At 41.2% G+C, this 22,462-nt stretch overlaps 1 protein-coding gene and 1 long non-coding RNA gene across 5 annotated transcripts; one reads left to right on the top strand and one right to left on the bottom strand.

Moving 5' to 3' along the window:
• The first annotated feature begins 531 nt into the window (after positions 1-531).
• On the top strand, positions 532-8,418 carry LOC114546891 (uncharacterized). The gene is made up of 3 exons (XR_003691089.1): positions 532-829; positions 4,618-4,786; positions 7,746-8,418. It is a non-coding gene; the product is annotated as an uncharacterized LOC114546891 (long non-coding RNA).
• LOC114546890 (zinc finger protein DPF3) lies at positions 4,520-21,968 on the bottom strand. 4 transcript variants are annotated; one of them, XM_028566037.1, is made up of 10 exons: positions 21,887-21,968; positions 15,889-16,049; positions 13,979-14,086; positions 11,570-11,688; positions 10,503-10,598; positions 10,119-10,179; positions 9,417-9,458; positions 8,741-8,881; positions 8,040-8,153; positions 4,520-6,450 (listed from the first exon to the last, which is right to left on the bottom strand). In XM_028566037.1, the coding sequence occupies exons 1-10, from the start codon at positions 21,916-21,918 to the stop codon at positions 6,434-6,436; spliced, it is 891 nt and encodes a 296-aa protein (XP_028421838.1). In that variant the 5' UTR covers positions 21,919-21,968; the 3' UTR covers positions 4,520-6,433. The 4 variants fall into 4 exon arrangements, with proteins under 4 accessions (XP_028421838.1, XP_028421836.1, XP_028421839.1 ...); XM_028566035.1 differs by lacking the exon at positions 4,520-6,450 and adding an exon at positions 7,503-7,855; XM_028566038.1 differs by lacking the exons at positions 4,520-6,450; positions 21,887-21,968 and adding exons at positions 7,503-7,855; positions 20,883-21,099.
• Between the last annotated feature and the right edge of the window lie 494 nt (positions 21,969-22,462).

Raw genomic sequence — 22,462 nt, forward strand, 5'->3', positions numbered from 1 at the left:
CTTTTACTTTTTCAACATACTATACTATGACTTTTTTCAACATACTATACTATTACTTTTTCGACTTCTTCGACATACTATACTATGACTTTTTTCAACATACTATACTATGACTTTTTTATCACTTATTTAGACTATGACCTTTTTCAACATTCTATACTTATTTCGACATACAACATACTTTATTATGACTTCTTCCATTTTTTTCGACGTACTAAACTATGGCTTTTTCCACTTTTTTCGACATACTCTATTGTGACTTTTTTCAACATACTATACTATGTCTTTTTTATCACTTCTTTTTTTATAAACATGTTTTATAAAAAGAAAGAAATCACATTAACAAGCCCTAAAGCATCATTGACCATAACAAGAGACAAGAAGGAAAAACAACTTGACAACAGCAACAAGCTGTTATAGAAATAGAATTGCGCCTGCAGCTCTGAGTTATGAATCGATTATTTTAATCCATATCTCGTATAACGACATAATACAACACAGACAGAGTAGCCTTCACATACCTTACTGTTATCCTCTGGCGGTCCTACCCAATTAAACTCCCTAAAGCAGAAGAAGCGACTGGATACTTTAGCATGGTTGAGTTGTGGGATCATCCACGGAAGACAGATCCACAGGGTTATATCATCCACTCGCAAGGCAGAGGCAAAGGCACTATAGCACCGGCGCTGGTCGCGCTAGCCGCGCTAACAGCGCTAGCCGTGCTAGCATCCTGGGCTGGCAGAGAAGATGTGCTCGTTGTTGTGGATCTCAGCTCTCCTTCATCTCCTGGTTGCAGCGATGACTCTGAGACCGTTCGTGCACGTTAAAGGTACCTAAACAACGACTGTTACAACCTTGTCCTTTACTGGAAATGATTTTCACACTCTGAGATCACTGGGAGCTAGCCTAGCATACCGACAAGCTACATCCGATCCGAACCTCACTGTCTGCTGAACTTGCGCAGAAACATAAAAATAGACATGACCAGCTTTTTTAAAATTGTTTTTGAAAACTAAACATATAGACTATTTTAGCACAAATTATGAGATTATTTATCGATTTTTAATAATTCTTCACCAAATTATAATATTAAAATTTTTTTTTTTTTTGAAGAAAAGTTTTGGGTGGGCCTGTTGAAAAGTGGGTGGGCCTAGGCCCGTCAGGCCCACCCATAACGCCGTGCCTGCTACAGTCCCTGACAAAAGTCTTGTCGCTTGTGTACAAATTGACCTGAAGTGCCGCTGAAATATATTTCTAATTAAGATGTTTAGGTCTCAGGTGTGTATAAAAACAACCCCAGTACCAGACCTTCACATCAACTGCAACTAGACCTCTGCAAACATGCCTAAGATTCACCCTGAGACTAAAGTTTTTATTATCAAGAGGCTGAAGACCAGATCCACTGCTGATGTGGCAGACACCTTCAATGTGTCTCAGCGTCAATTACAGAGGATAAAAAAAACATTTGAAGACACTGGAGACGTTTTTGACAAGCCCAGGTCAGGCAGACTCCGCGAGACAACTGCTCGAGAGGACCGTTTGTTGGCTCGAAAATCCAAGGCCAGCCCATTTTCCACTGCAGCAGAGCTCCACGAGACCTGGTCACCTGAAGTCCCTGTGTCAACCAGAACAGTTTGTCGGATTCTGTCTCGAAATGGCCTCCATGGTCAAATCAGTGCCCAGAAGCCAGCACTAAACAAAAGACAATTGAAAAACTGTGTGGCATTTGCGAAGGCCCACAGCCTGCTAAAAGGATAGACGCTGGAAAAGTGGAAGAAGGTGGATTTTTCAGATGAATCTTCTGTTGAATTACACCGCAGTCGGCGCAAATATTGCAGGAGACCTACTGGAGCTGAGCCAGAAGGCAAAGCTCTCGATCTACCGGTCAGTTTTCGTTCCTACCCTCACCTATGGTCATGAAGGCTGGGTCATGACCGAAAGAACGAGATCCAGGGTACAAGCGGCCGAAATGGGTTTCCTCAGGAGGGTGGCTGGCGTCTCCCTTAGAGATAGGGTGAGGAGCTCAGTCATCCGTGAGGAGCTCGGAGTAGAGCCGCTGCTCCTTCGTGTCGAAAGGAGCCAGTTGAGGTGGTTCGGGCATCTGGTAAGGATGCCCCCTGGGCGCCTCCCTAGGGAGGTGTTCCAGGCACGTCCAGCTGGGAGGAGGCCTCGGGGAAGACCCAGGACTAGGTGGAGGGATTATATCTCCAACCTGGCCTGGGAACGCCTCGGGATCCCCCAGACGGAGCTGGTTAATGTGGCTCAGGAAAGGGAAGTTTGGGGTCCCCTGCTGGAGCTGCTCCCCCCGTGACCCGACACCGGATAAGCGGACGAAGATGGATGGATGGATGGACCTACTGGAGCCCGCATGGATCCGAGATTCACCCAGAAAACAGTGAAGTTTGATGGCGGAAAAATCATGGTCTGGGGTTACATCCAGTATGGGGGTGTGCGAGAGATCTGCAGGGTGGAAGGCAACATCACTAGTCTAAAATACCAAGAAATCTTAGCTACCTCTTATATTCCCAACCATAAAAGAGGACAAATCCTGCAGCAGGACGGTGCTCCATTGCATACTTCCATCTCCACATCAAGATCAAGATGCTCCAGGATTGGCCAGCCCAGTCACCAGACATGGACATCATTGAGCATATGTGGGGTAGGATGAAAAGAGGAAGCATGGAAGACGAAACCAAAGAATACTGATGAACTCTGGGAGGCATGCAAGACTGCTTTCTTTGCTATTCCTGATGACTTCATCAATAAATTGTATGAATCCTTGCCAAACCGCATGGATGCAGTCCTTCAAGCTCATGGAAGTCATACAAGATATTAAATTTGGATCTCACAGCACCACTACTTAATTTGCTGGCATATTTTTGTATTTGCAGTAAATTTGTTCAATTTCTGTATAGGCGACAAAACATTTGTCTTGCCAAAATTTGACCTTTCTGTCTTGATTAAATGATAAATCTTTTTTCAGTGAAACTAATTTATTTCAGTGCATTAAACATCATTTGGGAGGGTTTTAGCTTTTCATATGAGCTATTTCTAACACCAGTTGATTAATTAAAAGTCAGGTTAATAGCAGGTGTTTCTACAAAATAGATAAGCAACAAGACTTTTGTCAGGGACTGTATATTATGTTTTTTAATGACTTTTTACGACATACTATACTATGACTTTTTATTACATTTTCTGACACTATACTTTTTATGACTTTTTAACATTCTATACAATGTTTTTTTATGACTTTTTATGATATACCATACAGACTTTTCTGACCTTTTATTACATACTATACTACAACATTTTTATTTTTTTATGACTTTTTGACAAATTATACTGTTTTTTATGACTTTTTATGACAGACTATCCTATTACTTTTTCACGACTTTTCATGAAATATACTATGACTTCATGACATACTATATTATAACTTCTTAAGACTGTTTTATGACATACTATGCTGACTTTTTATGACTATACTAGGACCTTTTGTGATGTTTTATGACTTTTTGACATACTTTACTGTGGCTTTTTTTCTGACTTTTTCTGACACACTATACTATTACTTTTTCACAACTTTTTATGACATATATATGACTTTTTCTGACATACTATACTATGGTTTTTTTTCTGACACCATACTATCACTTTCTGACTTTATTATGACATTTATGGCATACTATACTAACATACTATAATATTTTTATGAAATGCTATAACTTTTGAGTTTTTGACATAGTATACTATTACATTTAATGACTTTTTGAGATACTATACTATGACTTTTTATCATTTTTTTGACATACTATACTATGGTTTTTTAATGACTTTTTACGACATACTATACTGTGACTTTTTATTAATTTTTCTGACACTATACTTTTTGACATACTGTTCAATGGGTTTTTTATGACATTTTATGACATACTTACTTACATATTTTGGCCCAAAATTGTGCCTTGCTTGCTAACATATATTATGATTAATTCCTCTTTACAGCTAGTCTTATTCATAAGTTGTTGCGTTGACCTTTAAGGGTTTCTCTTTCCAAGAAATGTCCTGTCTAGCTTGCTATTGCAATCTCTTGCTCCTGTTTAAATCCTACTTTACTGCCACTCTGTGATGAAGTAATTTGACACATTTAATAGGATCCCATAAGAAACCTGCTCCCATAACAGTTCTTCCCTTAAATCTTTTTTAAGAGTCCAAACCTTTCTACTTTATACTTGCAGTTTATATTCAGATCCCATTTACTGTTAATAGTAAATATCCATCTCTACAGGCATACAATTGCTCATATGACTTCTACCGACAAGCAGCACCTACCGATCAATAAGAGCTCCCTGTGCTGGATCCTCTTTTAGTAGTTTAAAAAAATAAAAATCCTTTTTGTCTGCTTACTGTGAGGGTCACTCCAACATATTGATCCAGTCTAGGATTCTTCTGCTTATCAGCTGCATTTTCAAAATGACCCCTGGTCTTTCTCAAAAAAAAAAAAAAGCACAGAGCATTACCATTCATTCTTTTTCTTTATTTTTTCAGAACAATAAAAATAGTTTAACAAACAAAGACTTCTTCATTCTCTCCATTTCGATTTTGTATTTACAGCTAAAGATGAAACAAATGCCCAGTCATGTCCATTTCATCTCCTCCTGGCTCCGTTCCCACCCTTATCCTCCTTCTCCACCCCCGGCAGGCTTTGACAAGAGAATACCAGGGCCTATTGCTGTGTCGTTGACGAGGTATACAGGCTATTCAATGATTGGTGACACATACGGTAAGTCGAAGCAGACATCACTGACTTTTGCATTTAGGAGCGTCTCCTTTTGTTCAGAACTGCACCACACTAGGCCTGTTCATATACGGTAGGTAACATTAAGCAGGTTATGATTGAAGAACACATGCTTTCACTTACTGGCATGACTTTGGAAGAAAAAAAAGACACAATGACCCATTTAACTGTGGAAACATCAAATAACTGATACAAGAGAAGAAGACAGAAGATAATTGAGAAGTCTCAGATCCATTCTTTCTCCAAAAGGAGAAACTGTTGCGTGGAGGGTCCCTGAGGGAAGCGAAGAAAGATGGTTTGAATGCACAAGCATTTACACAAGTCATACCAGACATAGGATTAATGGTTAGCTTAAAAAACGGAGCAGCTAATAATACATTGCAGCAATACTTTATAATCACATGGAAGGACCCAGAGCTCTTACACAGTATGTGCAACCTATCGCCCTAAAATGCTTTTTGATACAGTACTGCAAGCACCTTCTAAATGTCATAAAGCAATTAGTCCCTCTAAAGCACTCAACAGAAATGTCACATAACTTGGATATACAATTTTCACTTCTCCCTTAGCATGTGGATCTGAGCAGAGTTATGTCTCTTTAGCAACAATATTGTTTTCAAATGCATCAGAGACTATTCCCACTGCTGTCACAATCTGCCGAGACTGTAGATTTGAAACGGAAAGTCGAAGTTTGTTATAGCAATGTTTTCCTATAAAATGAGACTGCAACAACCCAAATGCCTCTTGGGAGTTGATTATAATGGTATCCTTTTGTGGCGTTATTGTCCCTCCTTGCCAACTGAATACAATCACATGAACCAGGGCTGAACAATCAACAGCAAAGAAAATGAAAGATGCCTGAGTAGTTGTGGCTATTGTGCACCTGATCAGAACCGAGGTATTAATACAGTCTGAACAAACCCAAGAAGTCATACTAATCAAACTTTAAAGAGTTCAAAACATAGAAATATTATACAACAGAGAAAAGATGAAAATAAAATAAGCTAAATTACTGCGACGCATTCAAATTTAGAATAAGATCAGAGAGGCTCAGGAAATCTAGAGCAAAAACAGACAGAGGCAGAAAGATAAAACCTTTGCGTCCATGTCAGGCTGTTAATACAGTAGTCCAGAGGTCTGCATGTAATAGTGGTGGATTTGAGCACCATGTCTATGGCTGGGGTCAGGGGTCACTGGTCCAATCAGGTTGGAGGGGTCATGGCTGTCAGAGCTGGTTTCCAGTGCAGAGCGGCAGGCTGGCACAGTGATGAGGATTATGACGTCTTAGTGTCACATCGGATCACACGGCAGACACACAGTCACAGAGCAGGAGTGGGCAGGCTGGGCCGAGGGGCACAAACAGTCCAAAGGCCTGGCCTTTAGTGTTCCCATAGCTCAGCAGAGCTCCAGCACAGTGCAGAAAGGATGAAATGAAGCTGGATCTACTCGCATATCAAATGTTCAGAAGGGATCAATACATATCATCAAGGGAGCAGTTGCTTCAATTAAGCCACATGGCCTGTTAAAGTGGTGGATGTCTGTTGATCCGTTTCAGTCCGTTATTTTAGGCCCAAATCAGAAGGGACATGAAGGCTCATCATCATCAGTTTTTCCAGAGTAAAATCCTCTTCTTCACTGGTCACCCCCACCTGTGGGCCACATGACAATGTGCTGAGTGCTCCTACAGTATAAAACATACAATATGGGTTAGACGCACATATGTCTTAACAACAATCGACAGCCATGCTAGCAGCTCTGTAGTGCTGTACTCAGCATGGTAACCTGCTCACAATGACAATGCTAACATGCTGGTGTTTAGCTGGTATAACGTTTAGCATGTTCATCTTCTTGGTTTAGTTTACACAAAGTCCAGCTGAAGCTGATTGGAATGTCATTAGTTTGGCAGGTATTTGATCATAAACCAAATACTGGACAAATTGAAATGGTGACCTGCTGGTGGCACAAGAGGGGAAAAGGTCAGGGTATCACCATCATCATTTTACGGCAACCCATGCAGTATTTGTTGAGATTATTTAGTATGGACTAAAGTGGTGGACTAACCAACGGAGAGACAGAAATTGCCATCCCTAGTGAATCTGTCTGACTGTCCAATAAATACAAAACAACGTATTTAGATGCTAATCAAGCATTTGCAGAATTTCTTATATTTCTAAAAGGAGAAAAAAAAAACCTGTTGCTTACCTTTCATTTATTTAGTCTTCTTTATCTGTAAAGACTATATTTAAAGGCTTCTTCATTTTCAAACATTTCCAGTGGCCTGTGGCAGTTCTTTCATTGGTTCCTTCATTTTCATACAAGTTTAATCCAGATTTAGAGCAGAAGCAGAGACCTTCATGGTCGCACCCGACTACTGATTCAAAAATACCCAGTAGCTTAAGAATGGGTCTGCAATGACATTCAATCATCTTTCAAACGTACTGTATCATTTATGCCTTTAAAATTTTCAATTGTTCAAATTTCTCCAGTGTTTTTTGTTCATAACGTTTATGGTCCTCCTGCTCCAGTGACGTGGGAAAAAAAAACACTCCATCTTCTGTTTTGCATGGAGACCGAGTCACTTTTCAAGAAACACTGTCCTTCATAGCCTTGAAAGTTAATATATATATATATATATATATATATATATATATATATATATATATATATATATATATATATATATATATATATATATATATATATATATATATATAAAAAGGGGTTCATAAATTATTCAACAATGTTCAGTAGATAAAATACCACTTGCATTTCTGTCCTGAAATTATCACTTTGTGCTTTCTGCAAACAAAAAACATTGAAAAAGAAGCAGCAGATTTTTGCCAGAGGTTAATCCATATAAAAAAATGTTTTCTTTGAATCTAAAAGGTTCTTTTTATCTGTGTCGGGTGGATATTCCATTGCCGTTTGTGGCGGGCTCTTCCAGATCGTCGTCTTCAAAGCCGTGAAAGGTGGAGGTGTCGCTCTCCGAGGTGGTGCCGAACAGCTCCTCTGCTCCAGTAAAAGTCCCATCTTCCTTCTCTTCTCCACGGTCAGCTGGCACACGGGACAGCAGAGGAACAGAGTCGGTGCACAGGTGATGGATAACAAGCGAGAGCACCATCATGAGGCAAGAGCATCCATTTCTTCCCACCATACATTACTACCCATCCACACACTTTGTATTAGTTTGGATGGAAAAGTTATGTATTGTATGTATATTATACTTTGGTGTACTCACTTTTGCATTGGCAGGTTGAGTAGGGAGATCCAGATTTACCCGTTTTCTTGATCGAGCCCTGGCATTTATTACAGTAGTTGTTGGAAATATTGGTCCCACCTGGACCCTTTGGACCTACAGGGAAATTTAAAAAAAAGTTACAGCTGAGCATGTCAAACCTTTTCCATACAATACTTTGTATTCTGGTACAAAAATAAGTATTGGTTGTGTAGATGCAATGTTTTGTAGATTATTTCTCTAATTTGAATGTAAGATGTTTTCTATTTTGACTTTGTGCTTGTCGATTTCTTGATTATGAGGAAATGTTTTTTGGTGTTTTCTTGGCTTTTTTCTTGGAGTGGCCTCAGATGGATCACTTTGATTTTTAATACCTGTCCCAAGTTTGTACAAATGCTTTTTCTTTATATATCTACTATGACCTATCTATTAAAAAAGGCAAGATGACCCAATAACATCTTTAAAATATAAAATTATTTAAAAAAAAAAAAAAAAAAAAAAAAAAAAATCAAAGAAAAAGTCTTAAAAGCTTGACCTAAAATATGACAAAGCATTCAGTGACAACTTTTTGTATATGACATTATTTCAATACAAATACAGCATTGGAGTGGAGCAATCTAATGGGACAGACATATATACAGTATGTAATGGTGAGCGATAGTTTGTCTGATGAAACCAAACAGTAAATATATTACACTCCTTACGTTTGTGTCTGTCAGTCGGTTGTGCAGAGGGGGATTTAGACGCCACTGAGCTTCTCTCTCCGGCTCTGCCCTCCTCTGCCAGGTGCGAATGGGTGTAGTGGTAGCTTAGTCCTGTACGGTTCCTGTAGCGCTTCGCACAGACTGCAACAGAGGGCAGATGTTCAGTCCTACTACTATAACTGGTTGCATTTCAGTATCTAAAAATAATTTAGGCAACACAGCATTTCTAAATGCAGGGTGTGTGTGTGTAGGATAAAGGTCTGAATATGCTTTGATTGTAATCCTTCACAAAGCAAAGAGTCAAACCTCCAAGTGTCTGGTGAGCTTGAATTGCCTTTGAGTTATAAAGAAACATAACAAAAACTTATCTACATGCAGTTTTTGAATATGCAAGAAAAACAAAGTGCAGAACAGGGCTCCTGGTGTTTAATGGAGGTAACTATTCTACTTCAGACTCCAAAAAGGGTAAAAAGTAAGCACTTCTGATCTGATTACAATAGTCAGTCACAAAGCACAGAAAACATAATAACCATGTCTCGGTTTCACCACCCCAAGGGCACTTTTCAGCTTGAGAAACGTAGGATACTCTAGGGGCTACATCAATAAGCACAGCACGTGTGACACTACCACTCAACAAAAAAAACTACGCTCAAAAAGAGTCACCAAATCAAGGTACCTGAGGCCGAAGATTTTGAGTTCTGCTTTTGTTTGTATCTGTCTAAAACAGAAAAGACACAAAGAACAGCATTAGTTTTGTGTCTTTCAAGAAGAGTCACAACATCCAATACCCTCTACCTGGAGTTTCCACATACAACTTGCATGTACAGTGACACTAGTTCACCTTGCTTCATCCTGTGGTTCCATCTCAAAAAACTGTGTTGGTGATTGAGTTACAGTGGGTTGACTTTCTGACAACAGAGGCCCCGACAGTATTTTGGGAGTAACCTTTTGATCTGTTGATATTCTTTACATGTACAGTATAACGCTAATAGGTAAGAAGGGGGGCAAGTCAGACTATTGGCCTCTTTTATAACCGGTCCTCGAGCAAAAATTAGCAAATATGCTTAACAGATCTTGTACTTTTTCACTAATTTTTATAATATGGACAAGAAAACTTCCTGTTAGATCCAATAAAAGGAACTGAATTTATGGAGAGAGGAATTAATACAAAGATCTTACATAAGAAAGAGTAGATTTAGTTTATATACAGTAAATATCAAACTAAGACTTTTATAATAAAAAAGCCCCAGAACATGCCTGAGAAATCAGCAGATTATACAGAAACTACCATATTGTAAACTCAGCATTGCAAATTTACCAATTAAAAAGGATAGGACACTAGAACAAACCTCATGTTTCAGAATTCATCTCTACTTACTGTCACAGACATATGGCTTGTCGTCATCCATATCTGCCTTCTTGCGGCCTGAACCCCGACCCTGAGGAAAAACATCCAGATACAGTTACTATCTGCAATAACATGTATGCCCAGACTCTTTCAAACATGCACAGCGGCAGCACCACAGGTGTGTAAAATACAGCCACTATCTATGCAAAGCAAATCACACTGAGTTGAATGTGATTTGATATGATTAAGGTGTAGAATATAATAGAGAAACTTTATTTGTTTATAAAGAAACAAAACTGTTCAAGAAACTTCATACTAATGAAATTCTTCTTTAACCTCTAGTGGAGCCCAGACTACTGTGCAACTGGAGTACAAGACTGTGTAATGTGACTGTGACGGTGTAAAATAACTTACTCTTCCTTTGCCCCGATGTCTCCTCTTGGGAGTGTCCACCTCATAGTCGTCGTCATCGTTGAAAGCATCTTCTGCTGCGTCTGCCTCCAGAACTCTCTGAGACAGAAAGAAAGAGAAAGGACAGACCCTTTCAATACTCAGCTCCGATTAAAGCACCAACTTGCTGAAAAAATAAATAAATAAAAAAAATAACACTAAGCAGCAACAACAGAGAGGAAAGAAAAATCCATGTTTCAGTTCTCGACATAACCTGGGTGTTTTTGACACATTGCTCACAGATCATACAGGTAATTAAAATGACAGGAGACTATTTCTTTATTGCAATTTGTTAAGTACAAGGAGCAAGAATTCATAAAAAAAAAAGAAAGAAAAAAGAAAAAAAAGCGAGCCCTCCCTTCTTCTTTCCCGTGATGTTGAGATATGACCACTTTTGACTTTCAACAAGAGACGACAGAGATCAGCAATGTTGTACACAAACAAAGCTACTGTATATGAACTGAAGATTCACATGGTTATATGCAGGCATTTTTTAAAAATTATAATTATATTAATTCAATGGAGTTCAAGCCGCTCCTCTCTGGTCGTAGATATAGATACCCTAACGTCAGAACCAACCGAGCAAAAAACTCATTCATTCCTATGGCAATAACCCAATTAAATAAGGTGTAGGGAGGGGTATGACTAAAAGAATAGATGTGAAATAGGATAATGTGCAGTAGTTTTATTTTTTTTTATTTATGACATTGTGCAATATACTCCTTTTACTGAATTCTATTTATTGATGTGTTAGATAAATAGCGCTGTAGATGTCTAGTTCAATGTTTGTGTTGTGGATTATGTGTCATATGCCTGTACTGTACAACAAATTGCCTCTCAAGGACATTAAAGTTTTCTAAGTCTAACCATATAATCATCAAATGGGAATTCAAAGTTGAAGCCGTCTCCTTGGCCAAAATGCCTCAAACGAGGCCTGCGGGTCAGCTGGAAAATGTGGCAAGTTGCCTTGACAACAGTTTGGGGTGCAACACTTCACTCTCAGTCCCAGGCTCCTCAATCCAGTGACTTACCTGGATCTCCAGCAGGCTCTCCTCATCGTTCTTAGAGTTGTTCCTCTTGTCTAGACCCTCTCCTCGTAGCAGAGCCTCCAGCGTGGTGCTCTGGGTGGGCAAGGTGTCCTTCACGCTGTCTGCACATAGACAAAAACAGGCAACATGTAATGAATCATCAAAATACTGTGTTTTTCAAGGTTATGCAAACTATTCTAATCTATTGTTCACAAGAATCCACAGCTATATAATGGAAGCAAGTATATTGCTAATGATCCAAAAGCTGCCATATGGGACAATCCTCCGTGCCGTTCGTGTGCCCCTTCATCACCATCCAGAACTGTAATTGTGGCAAGAAGCATAAGAGCTAGTCTCTGACCTGTGTGAGCAGCTTTCTATCTGCATTCGTTTCCATTATGTCTCTTCTCTTCCACTCACACTACACCTAATAAAAGCATGAGGCAAATTGCTGGAGCCTTTGTTTTTTATTATAGCGACTGTCATCTTTTTTTTGCAACAGAATGTGTCATCACAACTATTTTCACAGAACCATATTACTGAAATAAATGTATATTTTCATTCTGAAAGGCAATGTATTGTCATTGATGAGCTCTCATTGATGCTGCACTATACAGACATTAGGCTGGCTTTGTCCACAGGAATCTCAGAGGTACAATGTAGTTAAGTGGCTTATCGCTTTAACCTGAACACATCATGCAGATATCTCCTCCTACAGTACAGCAGAGGATCCAAACAAACAGTGTAGGAGGCAAGCACGTTGAGCAGACAAAGCAGAGCAAACAAAAGCTTTGACAGTCAGTCGGATCTGCAGATCTTATTTACACAATCTCTTCTCCACAGACAGCTTCATGATCATCCAGTTGCTTTGTGGGTGTCTGAAAAGAGGACACACTTTAAAGCCCCCTGACTCCAGCTTTCTACCAGCCCTTCATCTTACCACTGTGCCCACTAGAAATACTTTTGCAGAATATTGAACATGAAGTGCTAAAGCGACAGAAGACTGCATAGGTAAGAGGCAGATATAGGAGGGTAGTTTGTGAGAAGCAGTTACAACACGCTCCTCTAAAATGGGCCCCTCCACCATGCGGCGGCAGCCCCTCACCATTGTGTCTGTGTCTGCACACGTTGACTTTCAACTCTCCGCGACGAGACAGACACCCCCCCTCCCAACACATGGGAGCTGGGGGGGCTAAAAATAGAGCCGGCAGCAGCCTGCAGCAGGGAGCTGATTCTGAATGCAGCCCCTGTCTCTAGCACACCATCAGTTAGACAGCCTGCCGAGGCAGCGAGACAGACTCTGGCTGCTGCCCTGTGCTGGCCACCTCTGGCCAGCTGCACAACGTGCTCCGAATAAGAGACGCCAGGTTAAATCAGGCTATGTTTCCCCTCCGCTGGGCACTAGCAGACAGCACATACAATCCACTGTTGCTGGAGAAGGGAAGGGGACAGCAGGGTGGTGGTGGTGGGGTCTTAGCCAGCGCAAGCTCAGTGGAAAACAATAGGCTACAGTGGGATGTGTTTGGGAAACAAAGGCTTGGTTCATATGCTATCTCTCCATCTTGCTTTCTCTGTCTAGGCCCGGTCCCTCTTTCTTACTTTCACAACTTCCCAAACATTTGTCTTTCCACCATGCAATGCAGAAATTACATTTGAACTAAAGCATCATGATCAAGGATAGTTCTACCAAAACACAATGCATTTCTCATTCTTTTATAGAAACTACTAGAAAGTGAAAGATGAACATGATGTTTTTTGTGTGAGATTTTCTCAGTCGCCTGTTCATTCCTATGGATAGTGTAACATCCCAGTGGGTATGCGAGCCTTAAGCACAGAATGGACCAGTTACTTCACTGGCTACACAAACACACACAGACTGCATGGCAGACTACGGGGAGAAATGGAGAGATGAAAGAGATGTCAGAGTAAAAGAGACAAAACCAAATCAGGGAGGTGGTAAGGAGAAAATAAGATAGAGGGAGAATATAGAGGAGAGGGTAAATGTGTTGAATGAGCAGTTTCAAGTGGCAGCCAGAGAAGGCCAAACTTCATTCCATAACATTTATTAAATAGTGTTTGCAGTGGCCGAACTCTGTCTCACTGCTCCCAGCAGCGGTAAATCTAATTACATGTTCTACTTCTCACAAAACAAGTTTACGAGCTGGGGTGAACACAGCCACATTTCATCCTGTGAAAAATGACTGGCAGCCTTTTCTGCTTAGTGCGCAGAGACAGAGTGATATGCTTTTAGACAGATTATTCCAGATCATCACCAGTAATCGCATGAGCTGAAGTAGGTGGTGGAAGTGGGTGAGAGATGGGTGGGTAGAGACGACTGAGCAGGAAGAGAAACTGAGAGGAGCAGAAAGCGACAGGCAGGTGGTTGGTGGAGAAGAGGCAGCAGGATCTTACCGAGCTTGAGACCGTAGATGCCCAGGCGGGGATCCGTGGCGTTGTGCAGCCGTCTCTTCTTTCTCCAGCAGCGGGCGGGGTATGTGTACATCTGCCCGGCTTCGACCCCTGTACAATAACAGTTGTAAACATGCCAACAAGACAGTTTCAGGTGAAACACATTGATAACAAAAAGTTATAGGATCTCTGTCTGCAATGTAGAAACACTGAATTACACTTTACAGATATGAAAGAAGAAAAACAGATCTGGTATGTTACAAGACATGAAAATCTTCATATCTTCGAGTCAAATTGTCACACTGATTATATTGATGTGTGTGTTGTTAGAGATATCTGTATTAACATTTACACAATTTTAATTTCTAATTAATAGATTGAGGCCGCTCAAAACTTGACTGAGTAGCTTCAAAATTATTATTTGATTGACAGATTTGATATAATTTTTGACTGCCTGCCTGACTGACTGACTGACTGACTGACTGACTGACTGACTGACTGACTGACTGACTGACTGACTGACTGACTGACTATCTTTTTGGGTTTGGACTGTTGGATGAACAAAAAAAAAAGTTTGAAGATTTCACCTTGTGCTGTGTTAAAATTGTGAGGGGCATTTTCCACTATTTTCTGACATTGTATTAACTAAATACTTGACCGATTACTTAAAAAAAAATTATTATTATATAAATAATTATTTGCAACCCTAGTTAATAGCTTTGGATAATATAGACACTAGAAATGGGTATCGTTTGGGTTTTTTCCGATACCGGTGCTAAAACGATACTTTTAAAAACGGTGCCGGTGCCTAAACCAAAATTTTATAATGTTTATGATATTTAAAGAAAAGGAGCACAAAACGACAGTTGGTGACATTAAAGAATGGCTTGTTTATTGCTAAGGCCATATGGTCAAAATTAAATGATTGATTAATAATGTAATAACAATAGCTTATAATGACTTATTTCACCAGTAAATTGCTGCTAAACGACAAAAACAAGCACCAGATGGGAAAAGGGTATTAATATATACAATAACTTTGAATGTACCACAAGGCTGGCGAGTTTCAAGTAAACGCACCGTCTGTGTTGTTTTTCCGACAATGGCGGCTGCGGACTGTGAAACGTGGGGTATACTCGCCGCAGCCAACCTGTCGAGCGCCAGTGTGACGTCATGGGAGCGCCGAACTTTTATACTTGCATGTTGCAGTCTTCTCCTGAACAGCGGTGGCGCTAATGAGGAAAGGCTACCGACTTTGCTATTTCTACGGACCAGAAGAAGAAAAAGATAAACAACGGCAGAACTGCAGCACTACTAGCAGCACTGACGTCAATGCTTCGATTTGATTCGATGACATACTTCGTCGGATCACACCTTTCATTCGCCATAAAAGAACTCCTCTTAACCCAAGTTTACAAGAGAGACTTGCAGTCACTCTGAGAGTCCTGGCATCCGGTTGCCCTCGAGCTCGTTCATGCTTCATGTTTCCACTTTGTCCCGCGCCTCTGGTCGTGCACTCAAAATTCTGGCACACCAGCGAGATCTACGTCATTTTGACAGCACATTGGCGCACGCGAACTCGGCTGTGGCGACTGTAAAACGGAACTTACGTCCCGGTGTTAGAATCCTCTACAGGGAACTACAGTCACACTTTACACCACTTAACGTAAACTGTCAGCATTTTAACCATTGTGTTTAATCCAGCTACTAGCTAAAAAAAAAAGTCAGCACTGAAATTTTCATTCTTATTTGGTCTTGTTACTACTGTTAATGTCGGAACCGGTGGCACCGCATTTCGGTACCCAACCCTAGTAGACTCAGACATTTTTACAAGCTTAATGGACCAAAAACACTCTTAACTCTCATTTAAACATTATCTGTAAGCATGTGTGTATGTTTGTGTGTTTACCCACCGGGGCTGCGGTGGTGTCGTTCCATCCAGATGTAGCAGTTGTTCTGGGCCACACCAGTTTGTGAGTCCAGGAATGGCAGGCGGACGCTGCGTTCAGCACACAGGCGAGCATTGTAGCTGCGGCACTGCTCTATGGCGTCCTTATAGAACTGGTCGCCCAACCTGCAGTGGGGGAGTGGGGGGGTAACGTAATGAGCAGAGGTCAGTGACAGGATGTGGTTGACACAGCTGATGTGGCAGCTGGTTTGAAGAATAACCATAACATCATCACATTTGCAGAATCTCTGACATGGAGATGAGCCTTTATGTTATGTATGAATGCCTTGATAATGGCCTGTTGCTTTGCTGGCTGCAGATCATTAAATCAGTGAGCGGAGGCAGCTACAAGATTTGTATCCCTTAGAAACTCTCTTCCACCCAAATAATGCTGTTAACGTCTGCTCAAACTTCTAATCAGCATTGTTCAATGTAGGTCTTAAACTGACAGCTGAGCTTCTCTCTCCTCTTCCAGCTTGCCATTGTGGAGAATTGCAACCCAGTTACAACAACAACTCCTGATGTTAAACATACTATTACCTCTGTGTGCTTTGTCTAATCTCATTCTAGATAGGCTGTGAGCTATGGCGGCGTTGACTGAGTCACATCATCACAACAGCATAGAATCTGGGCTCTGATACGAAGTCATTCCTCCGATCAGCAAGCCGCTAAGACTCTCACACTTTAGTTCTACTTTTCTTCACGCCACTGAGATTTTGGCAGTCCCTCCGGGTTTCAATGTTAATATTCAGAGTGAAATGGGGGAGGATATTTCACATTCAAGCCCTCAATCGCTGCCACACGCCTGGTATGGTAATTAGCCTACTTAATTAATCTCAGCAGAGTGCCTAGCACAAGGGCAGGTTCTAATTTGACTATATCAAAGATGGGGGTAAATGCTGAAACTCTGAAATCCTGGCAAGGTACTCTGTATGCGATTTCCACGGTCTGCTGTTATATCACAGAGACAACAGGGCAAATTAGAGCTACTGGTTCTCGGAGTATGAACATCTCCACACCAGCATAATGAAGTTCCTCCACGTGTTCTCAATTACTATTAGGAAGACGGCCATTTTGAAGTGGAACTAATGAGCTACGGGCTGCGAGTCGAGCCTGGAATCCTAAACTGGAGGTGGGAGCCTGATTTGTCAGCGTCTTCTAGATCCTGCTCTCCCTCCTTCACTTCGTCTTTACCCCTACCCCTTGATGAGACAACGTCCAGCAGATGAACAGCCGTGTTAGGAATGCTGTCCCGCACAAAGCCCACTGCTCTGCGGTTCGGACAAAGCCACAGTGTGTGAGGCTTCTGGGAAAGAGAAGGCTTCGTGTCAGTGTGACTGAGAAGAGTAAACAGTCCCAGGTACTGAATGAGCGCAGGGAGGAGTGGAAAGGTGTGAGAAAGATAAAGGAGATTGAAAGCGAAAAAAGAAAGAAAGATTAAAGAAAGAAAGGGTTCAAAAGGACAAGAGGTGAGAAAAGGAGGTTAAAAGATACCAAGCAGATCATGACTAATAACTATGTGACTTTGTTTTTCCTTCCTCCTGTTACAATCATACAGAGATAGTGGCTTTATTGTAGTTAATAATCACATCACTACATTCTCTGCTTGTGAAGATGTCATACAGTTTTTTTAGTGGATGCAAAACACCAATTTCCGAGATGCACCGGCACTTTCTCACCCTTTAAGATACAGGAATTTTTACAAGGAGTCACACAGGGATATACTCAAAACAGATTGGCCACAAAGCTGAACACACAAGTTCTGGCATTTCACATCTTTACCAGGAGCTAGCTTGCTCAAGGATTTTTTTTAAAGATAGGTATTTGGCTCACAACAAATAACAGCTGTGTAATAATATGTGTAAATCTGAGATCTATACCATGTGGGCTGTTGTTTCCAACAGTAAATTCCTGTTAAACTAAGCTGTGTGCTCCACTGCCATTCCTTGATATCAACACACAGCTCTGTCGGGATGCAAAGCGTGACATGTCAGTTTACTAAAAGCTCAAAAGGGTACACACCGTGGGGTGCCAAGAAACTCCTGAGTTTACTCGAGCTGAACAAACCAAGAGATGATGCTGATCCGTCTCAGGTGAAACCATAGGGTGAAACATGCAGGGAGGGGTCGGAGGGGAAACAAATAAGTGGTGAAAGTCTTCTGGTGGGTGCTGGCTGAATGTACATCAACACGCTCTCCGTCAGAGCCCCACTGCCCCGAGCAGCAGGTGCACTGGCTTAGGTGAGAGATCTTTCTGACACTTTTAATGAGTGACAAGACCCACACATCCAACAACACAGAAGGGGACACACACACATCCAACAACACAGAAGGGGACACACACACACACACACACACACACACACACACACACACACACACACACACACACACACACACACACACACACACACACACACACACACACACACACACACACACACACACACACACACACACACACACACACACACACACACCTCTTGTCAGTTGAGGCACATGTTTCTGTTTTTCCACTGTCCTTTGAAATCGCTGTCGAGTCAGATGAGTCAAAAACCACAAACAACCTGACAATCATACCGGCTTTAAAACAACCCTAGCCTGGAAGAGAAAACAGAGGCAAACAGTAAACTAGTAAACAGTATAATGTACACTGTCTGTAGTAAACATCCAACACTGTTTACAGACCAGCTGGTTCACTGTGACCTACCGTACTTGCCAGAGATGTGTGCACACACAGTTTCCTGTACAATGAATTATTACCAACATTTCAAGCACTCACACTCACTCACTAGTGGTTCCCAACCGTGTTTACAATGAAACAGTCTACTTTCAAACAGTTATAAAAAAAAAACAACAAAGGAAATTTAATTTAAGGAAATTTAAGGAAAGTCAGACAAAACATCGGTAGAACAGAAATATATAGGTGTCTGCTTAGGTTGGGTACCACTGGTTTAGATAATATGTTGGCTTGTGTACAAACTGTCTGATTGCTCATTTCTAACACAACTGGACTTTTTTGTGATTCCCCTGTGTTCCCAGATCTCAACAATTCCTTTTGAAACTGCAATAAAAGACCCTAGCTGTAATAAAGCATAATTACCCTTTAAAGTCTAGCTCTGCCTGGCAAAATTGTGTTGAATCAAACTGAACTAGAAACACTCAGCGGTATGTGCTACACATCCTCAACATCTTCCAGTTGAATAGAGAAGGTGAGTGTGTGCATGAGGGCGAAGGAACAAAAGCAAATATTGTGGCCAGTGGGGCCTCCGCTATCAGCATGTTCCTGTCAACGGCTCGTTGTGTCACATGGCTGCATCCGTAATGTGAGCATGTGTCAACACTAATTTTGCATATCTGACGATAAACTTTAGTTTGCAGGGGAGCAGCTCACAGAGGCAAAGTGATCGTGACAGTCATGACAAAGCTCCGGTGTCTACTTTAAAATGGTCCAGCACTCCACTGACGTGAAGAACAAAAATCTGATCCTCAAACACCACTTCAGTTCCCTTCAGCTCTGTTTGAGAGGTTTCTCAAATTTGCAGGTGCACTGTTTCTTCACAGGAAGCTAGAGCTGTCTACCACATAACAAGAGAGGGGGAAGAGGAGGAGGAGGAGAAGGAGGAGGGCCTACAGAGTCACTGCATCCTGACAACAACCGCTGATTACACCAATCAGAACAACACAGACTGGGTGAGGGCAGGAGTAAAACCAGACCATACACCTCCACACTGCAGTGCCAATAAACAGCAGGCCTGACTCACTCAAAGTCTACTCAACACCAATGACCAGGTAGCTGCCGAATGAGGAAGGAACTCGCCGATATAATCTCAGGAGAGCTGTGGCCGGAAGATGTGTCCAACTCCAGCTGAGGCTAACATTTTAATGAGCAGCTTTATGAGCTTCTTTATTAATCAAATATTCCAGACTCCATTTTAATCAGCAGATTCTGGAGATTACTGTCCTCCCATGCTCATAGGAGGGACAGACCTCACACAGCGTGCACAGGCTTGCATGCTGCAGCTTCAACCGCTACATCTCGACAGCAAAGTCAAAACAGTGTTTCATTTCCCTAAAGTGAATCATCTTAATACAAAAAAAGGTCAATCTGGTCCACGGGAGCGACATCCAATTAGTGTCAAGTGTGACTAATTATAATCTGACAAACGTGTGAAATGAAGTCAGAAACCAGAGACAGAGGCTAATTATAGCACATTGAAACACTTCATTAAGCACAGTTTACAGCAAGGAGACATTCCACATCAGAATGCTAAAGCATCTCCAAGATGGAACTGCAGCTTGACAGTAGACGCACGCTGAAGCATGTTGGGACACAAGAGAGAAGTAGTCCAACAAGGTAATAATGAAAATGTACTTTATAATAATAATCAGGCTTTTATGAAGAAAAAAACTAACATATATGTGTTGAGAAAACGGAAGGAGCTACAAGGAAGTAGTTTTCATTTAACATTTACATTGAGCACTTTAACATCATGTGCTTCAATGATCTGTTCAGGTGCCAACAGAGGGAGGCTGTGATTGTATTGGGTTAGGCATTTCCCTGTGAAACGGGAGCAAGGCATTGCGTGAAAAGTGCAGTCAACCAATGTAAAAATACAGACTCAAACATTTTGCATTTAGCCACCACCCAGAGCATCATACAATGAGTGTGCACGTCGGAGGTTGTCTTGCTAAAGGCCACACTGACAGCACACATGGCCTCTGTATTTATTCCTACTAAATTATTATAGGTAACTAGTCTCCAAACTGGACACATGCAAAAAAAATGTCAATGTCCAATGGAAATAAATAGTTTGAAGTGGACAATCAGGTGTCAAAAATGATTCTGCATCCTTCCCTGGGTGTAGTAATAATGTCATAATAACAATAGCAACAGAGTGGGTGACGTGTGGTCCACTACTTGCGCTTACAGTCCACACAGGTGCCAGGGTAACGTTACCTCTATGGAGGAGCAGATGGTTCTCCTGCTTGTGCCCAACACTTCCTCTCTGTCGGAGCATCTCTCTGACAGATGGGCCCAGGATCCTGGACCAAGCTAATCTCCAGCACTCCTCCACTTAAAGGCACAGTGGAGTGCCTGCTCTACCTCCACAGTCCCAAAGAGCCGTGATGATGATGATAACACATCAATACAGGCTGAAGGCTTTTGTCGCGTCCAACTTAATGTGCGTGTCAACAAATGCTAAATTATTAGACAAGAAGCAGGAGGCTAAATGTGTCTAAATTATAGTAATATGTTAACCAGTGGAATTGGTGAAGCAATAGAGAAGAACAAAGGGGAAATGGAGAAAAAGGTGGAGCATTCCTTTGAAGTTGAGGGATAAAAACGACTATAGCATGTGCTATTTGAGCACACAGTGACAAGCTATTTTCAACAGCGGACTCAAATTGCTGTCACTTTTGTCGATTTCGCCAGCAAGCATGCAAATACAAAATGCCTCCTCCCTTGCTTTACCAGGTCCTAACCACGTCTGCGCTCAGAGGAGCCAAAGTTGACATGTCGACAATTCACAGCAACTATAAACGACTTTCGGAATGTCAGATATCCCCCTGCTATGCCCAACCGAGCACGAAGGAAATCGTCTTTTAATTATTCGGTGCAGCGCAAAGGCACATTGTCGCCAGTTTTCAAATAAATGTATAGCCTAGGAAAGATGACACTCTTGTGTTGAAATCATAGCCGTACGGAGGAAAAGCTCCTCGAGTGCAGATAAATGTCAGGCAGCCTATCGCACATGTTTAAGACTAAATGTTAAAATCTTGTGGAATAAAAGAACTATACGAGGCTACTTTGCCATGCAAGAAGTAGACAAAAATGAATTTTGGCAGTCTAATCTGTCATATGCACACGGCTGGAAAACACATGCGCGAACAGACACTTTTAATGTACAAGTTGGCAACAAAGTAATTGTTCACAATTTCCTAAATGTCTAAATTACTTACGCTTTTAGTGGATTCTGAATGACAGCCGCCATTTTGCTACAATGTAACGCAATATCGGCGTCTTGCAGTTCTGAGGGAAACCTACGGGAATTGACCAATCAGAGCTCGGGGTGAAATCGTAGACCAATACATCGGCAGCATACGCGGATGGGGCGTGGCTTTATGTGTAAACTGTCAAAATTATTTTAAAGGGTTTTCCCTTGTATTTATATTGTACACAAATGAATAACAGCACTTTTAAAGAGACACTTACTGGAGCTTGGATACATATCAAGTGAAATGTCCCTTGCTGGCGTACTGACACCATGCAGTGCAAGTGGCACAGAATATCAACATGGAAGCTTGTGTTTAATTATTTATTAAAATAATTATAAATCATTTATCATCATTGATAAGTACCAAGCAAATAATGTTCCCTCACTTTATCTAAAGCTGCAGTGTTGGAGAGGAGTGGAAGCAAGGCTCACAATACACAGGCGTGCACATGATCTATTCCTCCCACGTAAAGAACAGTAAGTGGTTTCACACAGGGAGATTTAAACACAAACACACACTTAAGACATGGAGACAATTTCA

Source organism: Perca flavescens, chromosome 20 (assembly GCF_004354835.1).
Source record: "Perca flavescens isolate YP-PL-M2 chromosome 20, PFLA_1.0, whole genome shotgun sequence".
In the NCBI taxonomy this organism is placed as follows: Eukaryota; Metazoa; Chordata; class Actinopteri; order Perciformes; family Percidae; genus Perca; species Perca flavescens.